Source organism: Nicotiana tomentosiformis, chromosome 8 (assembly GCF_000390325.3).
Source record: "Nicotiana tomentosiformis chromosome 8, ASM39032v3, whole genome shotgun sequence".
Lineage (NCBI taxonomy): Eukaryota > Viridiplantae > Streptophyta > Magnoliopsida > Solanales > Solanaceae > Nicotiana > Nicotiana tomentosiformis.
The window spans coordinates 32,803,783-32,813,207 of NC_090819.1; the positions used below are offsets into that span (position 1 = coordinate 32,803,783).

The 9,425-nt window shown below is 38.6% G+C and overlaps 2 protein-coding genes across 2 annotated transcripts; both read right to left on the reverse strand.

The window, feature by feature from the left end:
* Positions 1-7,233: 7,233 nt before the first annotated feature.
* On the reverse strand, positions 7,234-7,725 carry LOC138897276 (uncharacterized). Its single transcript, XM_070183240.1, has one exon. It carries the CDS (start codon positions 7,723-7,725, stop codon positions 7,234-7,236), a length of 492 nt encoding a protein of 163 aa, XP_070039341.1.
* A 561-nt stretch (positions 7,726-8,286) lies between these two features.
* LOC138897277 (uncharacterized) lies at positions 8,287-8,823 on the reverse strand. Its single transcript, XM_070183241.1, has one exon. The coding sequence runs from the start codon at positions 8,821-8,823 to the stop codon at positions 8,287-8,289; it is 537 nt and encodes a 178-aa protein (XP_070039342.1).
* Between the last annotated feature and the right edge of the window lie 602 nt (positions 8,824-9,425).

A 9,425-nucleotide genomic window follows, 5' to 3' on the forward strand; every position in this document is an offset into this window, starting at 1 on the left:
GTTTGGGTTGTATAGTGATTGTTTTCAGTTTCGACGTCAATTTGAGCATAAAGGTTACCATATTGAGCAAACCGCCTTTGATTCGTATTTCGACTAAATCATTATATCTGTAACGTAATTTATGAACCATATCCGCTGAAATCATCAAGTTTCGACATTATATCAGGAATTTATGGTCATTTTTCTAAGAATTGGGTTGGTAGATTTTTTAGATTAATTACGCAACTGCCGCTGAATTCGTATTTAAAAACCTGTACTATTTCCAAATATTGAAACCAACATATCTCCTTCATTATAAGGTCAAATGGAGTGATTCAAAAGCCTAAGTGAGTTTCGGGATCATTTGGCACAAGAAACAATGCAGAACAACTAGGCATTTTTGGCTATTAATGTTGTTGGAGTTTTTCTCATCTTGAAATTTTGGGATTGGGAGAATTCAAGGATGTTTTTCAAGCTTCTCCCATTGGTAAGGTCTAAACCATAACCTAAGTATTTTTCTTTGATTCATTCCCTTGGGTTAAGCTTTAATCCATGATTTTAATTGAAAACCCATTCAATTATTTAAATCAAGACCTAGAGTTATATCTTAAATTTTAAAAATTAAAAATGAGTTAGTGGTATTTATTTTTCGATTGCTTTTGAGGTTTCGTTCTCCTATATTATGAGAAGTACATACTCGAAGTATTTCGGGTGATATGAGACCCAACTAGTGTGGGTTGGACTCTTAGGTTATGAACACCCAAGAGCGATGTTTTGGCAAATTGGATTGAGCTATCGGACTCCGATTGAGTTGGTTTTCACTCGTGTGAGCTTATATTGGTTCACGCTTCGCTCGGGTAATCTTGGATTCGGAATCCAAGGCAAGTCCAACATTAACTTTTGCTTGTTTTGGTTGACTTTAGGTTTTTGATTAAAGATTCGACCTTTATCGATTGGGTTTGTTTCCTTTGGCCTTATTTGATTTTCTTGAGTTACTTTTGGCTAATTTCGAGCCGTTCAAAAGTCATTACGCATGGGATGGCATTTGTAGAGTATTGTTTGTCTTGCTCGGTATAGCATTCAGCTTGTTCGAGGTAAGTAACACTTCTAATCTTGATGGTGAGGGTATAATTCCCTGAGCATACATGTTATGTGTTTGGTGTTGTGGTGACCCACTAACCGTGTTTGGTGTTATGTTATGTGTTTAGCGTGCACTGTGTGAATTATGACTCGGTTGATTCTGTGATACTGTGTAATTACCTAATCTTGTTTCTATCCATGAAATTTTTACGTGTTAGAGAAATTGAGCTGTGAATCATGTTAGAAATCATGTTTAGGCTATATGCTTATTCTGTTGGGACCCACTGAGGTCATATCTGTTGTTGAGTTATTTGCTTAAATTGCAGTTACATACGCATTCATATTCATTCATTCGCATATCATATCTCAGTCTCTGTTATACTTTGTTGTCATATTATGTTATCACTGTTTGGGCTGATTGGCATGAAATTAGTGAGCCTGGGAGGCTGGAGAGATTGATGACTGAGTTGGGGCATGAGAGCCGTGTTGTTATTGTGGATCGGGCTGCACACCGCACCATGCCATATTGGCTTTATATATATTATTATTACATGGATAGGGCTCCATGTCGCAACAATCCTTATAGGCTTTATTATTATTGATGGGATCGAGCTGCATGCCGCAACCGATTTTATTGATTCATGATGGGATCGGGTTGCACGCCGTAGCAAGCCATGTTGGCTTATATTATCCCTTGGACAGGATCCGCCCCTCCAGAGTCTGACATACCTGTAGTGAGTGCAGGTATAGTACATTGCTGATTGACTGAGTGTGCTAAGTGATTCAGCATGATGAGTGGGAGTGCGAGCCAGTGAGATTGAGTACTCTAAGAGTGTGAGTACATGGGTTTATCACTGTGATTCATTGCATTTGACATGCATACTTGACATACATGCATAGAGATGTATTTCCTCATGCTGCACGATTCTGTGACATTCATGATTTCACATGCACATTGACATGCATGCATAGAGGCGTACTTTCCTCATTCCATCTGAGAATGAAATATCTTAGCTGATGTTGAACGTTTTTGGGAAAAATCACAGCTTTCCGATTTACTAATATTTTGGTGATTTCGGCAAAAGATTTGGGTTTTACTACTATACCTCAAAAGCATGCCTATTTTTCTGTATTTGTGAACGAACTGAGCATCATATCTTTGAGTTATTACTTGTGCTGCATTTATTATATTGTTACTCGTTGTTCTTGGATATTGGTGTTGGACTCTGACCGTTGTCCAATCTCGTTACTGCTTTCAACCTAAGGTTATGCTTGTTACTTATTGAGTACATGGGGTAGGTTGTACTCATACTACACTTCTGCACCTTGCATGCATATTTTGGAGCTGATGTTGCTACGAGTGGCGGGAGCTAGCATTGAAGATGTACATGCGTTCCGGTTATTGTTGCCTCCTGTTCTTGGTAGCTTTAGATTAATAAATCTATTTATGTGTGTTTTGAACAAATGATGTATTTATTTCATACCAGTTTCGTAAACTCTAAATCGTGTAAGCTTATGATTTGTACTACCAGTCCTTGGGGAATTGTATAAAATTCAGTTATTTCATTTTTGGCTCTTATAATTATCATTATATTATGGTTTATTGTTAATTGTCTTATCTAGTAGGTTGGGTCAGGTGCCATCACGACTAGTTGAATTTTGGGTCGTGACACTAACTTTCACAAATATGTCAGAACAATAAACATTACGGATTCCAATCAAACTGTGCACACGAGTTCCAAATCACTAAATGAACCTATTCAAAGTTATGAAACCATAATCCGAGTCCGACATTATCAAAGTTAACTCTCAGTCAAACCTATAATCTCTCCAAACCTTCAAATTGCCAACTTCCAGTAAATTGCGCCAAAACATCCAAGGAACCTCCAAATTAAAATACGGATATACTCCTATGTCCAAAATCACCATACGAATCTATTGGATCTATCAGATCACCAATCCGAGGTCATCTACTCAAAAGTCAAATTTGGGTCAACTCTTACAACCTAAGCTTCCAAGAATAAAACTAAGTGTTCCAATCTCTCTCAAACTTTCCCGAAATTAACTCAAACTTCCTCGTAAATCATCAAACATCAAATACATATATGGAATATCGAATATGGAAATGATGCTCAAATACATAAAACGATTAGCCATATCGTTATATTATCCCCTTCGTAAATAAAAATTAATCCTCGAACGAGTTTAGAATCATACCTGAAGTGCCAAAAATATGAGGATATATGCTATGCATATCATGCCCGGTCTCCCAAATCGCCTTCTTGACCGGTTGACATCTCCGCCGAACCTTCACTAATGCAATATCTTTTGACCTTAGCTTTCAAACCTACCTATCCAAAATGTCCACTAGATCTTCTTCATAGGCTAAATTCTCATCCAACTACACCGAGCCGAAATCCAACGCATGTTACTAATATTTATGATACTTCTGAAGCATGGAAACATGAAATACCTGATGAACTCCCGACAAGTTGGGTGGCAAAACAAGTATGAAAGCCACCTCACCAACTCTTTCCAAGATCTCAATTTGAACAATATACCGAGGACTAAATTTATCATTTTTCCTAAATATCTTCACACCCTTCCAAGGCAAAGCTCTAAGAAGAAATTTTTCATCTTCCATAAAATGCCACATCGCGAACCTTCCTATCAACATAACTCGTTTGCCCTTCTAAATCAACTTCATCTTCACCTGTGCAAAGCCTCTCCTAAATCAACTTCACCTTCTCTAAAGCATCACAAACCAAATTTGTGCCCAATAACCTAACTTCACCGGGCTAAAACCAACCAACTAGAGAAATGCAGTACTCAACTCCACCCGCATGCCCAACTCACGGTGAATATCTCACCAAAAGTGGGATGTAAACTGAGATGATGCAATCTGAGATTATAGAAACATGTACACCATGCAAGCGAACAATCTCCGTGACGTATATTTGATCTAGCTTCTCAGAAGTATAAGAAGTCATAACCAAAATGAAATGCGCCGATTTGGTCAACCGATAAAAAATGACATTAGTGACATCAAACTTCCTCAAAGTCCGTGGCAACCCTACCACAAAGTTCATGGTAATACGCTCCCACTTCCACTTCGGTATATCAATCTTTTGAAGCAAACCACTCGGTCTCTAATGCTCATAATTGACTAGTTAATAGTTCAAACACTGTGAAACATGCCCAGCAATGTCGGTGTTCATACTTCTCCACCAAACATGCTGCTTCAAATCACGATACATCTTCAGAGCACCTGGATGAATAGAATATCGCAGATTGTGAGCCTCCTCAAGAATCAAGTCTCTCAAGCGATTGACATTAGGAACACAAATCTGACACTAAAGTCGCAATACACCATCATCACAAATAGTCACCTCCTTAGTGCTACTTCGTTGCACCGTGTCTTTAAGGGCAAGAAAATTGGATCATCATACTACGAGCCTTAATCCACTCAAACAATGATGACTACAAAACCACACAAGCAAGGAATCTACTTGGTTCAAAAATATCTAATATCACCAATCTATTGGCCAACGCCCAAACATGCATAGATAAAGGTGTCTCCACATCTGCAATAAATTCCGAATTCCCCATACTCTCCGCCTTTCTACTCAAGGTGTTTGCTATCACATTAGCCTTCCCCGGATGATACAATATAGTGATATCATAATCCTTTAACAACTCCAACCAACTCAATTGTCTCAAATAAATTTCCATAGATACAGAAGAGTATTATGATAATGTCGGCAACAAGGCCCCGGCTATACCTCAAACACAATACACAATGAACAAAAGATACATGACCCCGAAATAAAGTGGGGCTCACCAAGTCTGCTTTGAGGAGAGTATACAGCTATTACTGATCAATGTCTCCTGCTATGGAACCACATGCATCCATTGAAGATGCAGCACCCCCGGCAAAAGGGACGTTAGTACATATGGAATAGTACTAGTATGAATGACAAAACACCCTCTCAATAGAATGATAAATAATACGAGCAAGTACAATCATAATATCAGTAAAGCCTCAAACAACATCAACCCTCAAATTAGGATAAAGACAATGTTCAAAATAATTTCCATATTTTAAGTTGGGAGGTCTTTAGTACCAATATGCGACCATTCACGATTCCAATATTCACAATACCAATACCACCGTACGTTTAGCACGGAGTTCGATCACAACACGATCGGCTAGGCCATCTCATTAGACATATCAACCACAATAATAATTTCCAGCACAATCACCATCATGTGTGCGGCATGTCGTCCGATCACGACCCGATCGGCTAGGCCGTCTCAATAGAGACAACATCCTTCTTATACCAATCATCTCATTTCATACTTCTTTCGCATCTTTTCGATTCATTGGCACTAGTGGCCATAAGCATAAAATTATTATTGGCACGTCGACCGTATTTAATATTTCATGCTCACCTTATTCACTTTCAAACATTATCATCACCATCCACAACAAGGAATTTCAAATCAATGTTTCTAGTACACATGTGAGCAATTAAGAGTCTTAGTCACATAGAGATTTTTCAAAAAATTTGGTATAATAGCATTCGTTTGAACTTGACTTGAAGTTGCAACATTATTAATGCATATCCCATACTTTGAACATATTCCGAATGATACCATAACATTACAAAAGCATTTTGGGACACATATTGAACATATATCTTTCAACACAAGCTTATTCGGAATAGTAAATTTTATAATTAACAACTTGGAACTTACAAGGATAACGTGGGGTTTAATCATAAGAGAAGAGTTTAGCCAACATACCTCAAGGGAGTTTCCTTAAACTCTAAAATGTTCTGGAATTATTAGAAACATCAATCTGTTTGAGAAATATAACAAACTGAACCAATATTAGGAAGTTGATCATGGTTCTAGCTCATTTGAGCATTTTATCAAACACTAGGTGTGCATTAAGGTTTCAAGGTCCTTTTGTGGAGGATTCCATCATCCCACAACCCATTCTTTACCATTTTTAGCTCATCAATTTTTCTTCACCCCTTGATAGCACATGGATGAAAAATAACCAACTCTTATACCAAAGAATTATCTTACTAATTACCAATTTCTAGTTAACTTTCGAAATGAAGGGTTAAGGTATAGAATCTTTCCTCTAGGATGAAGACCTAGTGAGTTTTCCTTGTTAATATTCCAAGATTTGAGCAAGAATTGAAGAACAAATTATTGAATAACTCTCTTCCACTTTAGGGCACTCTCTCGCCTTCAAAATATCAGGTTTTTGGTCAAAAAATGGAACAAATCGTCTATTTAATGAAGTAGGGTAGGGTTATAAAAAAACAAAAATGAAGCTCTGGAACAGGATATGCGGTCTGCATATCAGCCGCACAATTGGTGCCTAAAACTGCTACCGCCTCCTTAGGTTTGCGGTCACTACACGGTCCGTAGGCCTGTTACGTGGTCGCATAATGAACCGCAGAACAGTTCTGCTGTCGTATAGTCGAGCGCAGAATGGCATCCAAAATCGCCCATTCCTGCATCACTCTGCGGCTATTATGCGGTCCGCAGAGTGATTCTGCAGCCATATAGTGGGCCGCGGAAATGCATTTTTCTGCCCAAATTTTTTCTTTTCTCCCCAACGCATTGTTCAACCCACTTAAGCATACTTCAGGACCTACATTCTCCCCCACTCAAGATCATTTTCCTCGAATGATGGTGAATTCCGTCATTAGCATTCAATGTGGCCCGATTATTAATTCACACACACCAGTAGTTTCAAAATTTGGCTAACTCCCTAAATTTTCAAAAAGTTTGTCAGAGTCTCCCTTGTAACTGGGCCTATCCACCTGTTAAAGACTCTCAGAAATCAATCCTAACAACATATACATAATCCGATGATGCAATATAACATAAGAACAACACCAACCGTGGCTTCAGAAGCAATATATTCCCAGAAATGGAACACCTTTAACATCAATTTTACAAATGATATATAATTCATAGAAAGTAACTCTTAGAATTTTCATAGATCAGAACTTTATAAATACATGGATATTTAAACAAATAAGAATACTTTTTCTTTTCTTCCTCGGCCTCCTAAGTAGCCTCTTCAACCTGTTAGTTTCGCCATAACATTTTTACGGAGGCAATTTCTTTATTTCTCAACTTCCGGACTTGCTAATCAATAATAGAAACTGGAATCTCTTCACAAGTCAATTTCTCATTAAACTCAATAGTATCAACCGGAACAATGAGTTTCGGGTCTCCAACCACTTTCTTCAGCATAGATACAGGAAACACCGGATGCACTAATGACATCTCAGGTGGTCGCTCAAGCTTGTACGCCACCTCAGTGATCCTCTGAATGATTCTATATGGTACAACATACCTCGAACTAAATTTCCCTTTCTTACCAAATTGCATTACATCTTTCATGTGGGAATCCTTCAAGAATACCCAATCATCTTCTTTGAACTCTAAATCCTTATGACGAACATCCGAATAGGACTTCTGACAACTCTGAGCAGTCTTCAACTGCTCCTTAATGATCTTAACCTTTTCCATAGCCTGATGTACGAGGTCTGGACCTATGAACTCTGCTTCCCCAATCTCAAACCACCCAATGGGAGATCTACATCTCCTTCCATATGAAGCGTTGAACGGTGCCATCTGAATGATAGCATGATAACTATTATTGTAGGCAAATTCTCTAAGTGGCAAATGATTATCCGAACTACCTTTGAAGTCTAGAATACATGCGCACAACATATCCTCGAGCATTTGAATAGTCCGCTGTGCATGCCCGTCCGTCTGCGGGTGAAAGGCTGTACTGCGATTCACTTGAGTACCCAAACTTTGGTGAAATTTCTTCCAAAATTTAGCCGTGAACTGTGCCCCCCGATCAGAAATGATAGAAACGAGAGTGCTATGCAACCAGACAATTTCTTTGTTATACAACTGAGCATATTGTTCCGGTGTATCGGTAGCCTTAGCTGGCAAAAAGTGGGCTGATTTCGTGAGTCGATCCACAATCACTCAAATCAAGTCAAACTTAAGAGGAGTGCTAGGTAGTCCTACCACAAACTCCATATTAATCATTTCCCACTTCCACATTAAAATTTTTATGTTATGTGCCAACCCACAGGGCCTTTGGTGTTCGGCCTTCACTTGCTGACAATTTGGACATCTCATCAAAAAGTCCTCTACACTTCTCTTCATATCATTCCACCATTAGACTTCCTTAAGATCATGATACATTTCCGTAGATCCCGGATGCATGAAATACCTAAAAGTCTGAGCGTCTGTCATGATTCTCTCCCGAAGACCATCTACATTTGGAACACATAGATGCCCTTGGTACCTTAGTGTACCATTACCCATGCCAAGAGAAAAGTCCATAGTCTTATGTTTATGAATCCTTCCTTTCAATTGTGCCAACAATGGATCGTTGTATTGCTTCTTATTGACTTGCACAACAAGTGATGATTCAGCCCTATTTTGCACAATCACCCATCCTTCACTAGAGTCCGCAAGATGAACTCCCAAACTAGCCAATCGGTGAACTTCGTTGGCCAATGACCTTTGATATGCCTCCAAATGTGCTAAACTACACATAGATTTCTGGCTAAGAGCATCCGCCACAACATTAGCCTTCCCCGGATGATATAAAATATCAATGTCGTAGTCCTTGAGTAACTCAAGCCTTCTTATTTGCCTTAGATTTAATTCCTTCAGCTTGAAAATATATTGAAGTCTCTTATGGTCCATGAATATATCCACATGGACCATATATAAATAATGACGCCAAATTTTCAATACAAATACCACCGCTGCAAGTTCTAAGTTATGCGTTGGATAGTTCTATTCATGATTCTTAAGTTGCCGAGAAGCATAAGCTATCACCTTGCCATGTTGCTTTAATACACACCCAAGTCCGATTCGTGAAGCACCATAACCCCCAATGGTAGACACATAAGACCGACACTATCACGACCCCAAATCCCACCAAAGCCGAGACGACATCTAACACTGCATGCTAGGAAATCCAACATTTAATATTCAGAAATAAACTCCAATAACAATAAGAAAAAAATCTCAAAGGAGTAATAAGGTAAATAAAGATAGAAGTATAGCGATAAATCTGAAATACCACCCTAGAACCTAGTGTCTGCGAGTACATAAGCTCTATAGAATAATATGTACAACTGGCTAAAATAACGATAAAATGATTTCTGAAGTACATAGATAGTAATGACAAAGTAAGGAAAGGACTCCAATGCATGCGGTCGAAAGTAGTAGTGCTACCTTGAAATCCCCAACATGAAATCGGTGCAGCTCTCAATCATCAGCTCTATTAGCAGCACATGGAT

What these genes read in the sequence shown, in the direction of transcription:
- LOC138897276 (XM_070183240.1), bottom strand. Translation starts at nt 7,725, where the DNA reads ATGGCACCGTTCAACGCTTCATATGGAAGGAGATGTAGATCTCCCATT.
- LOC138897277 (XM_070183241.1), bottom strand. Translation starts at nt 8,823, where the DNA reads ATGGACCATAAGAGACTTCAATATATTTTCAAGCTGAAGGAATTAAAT.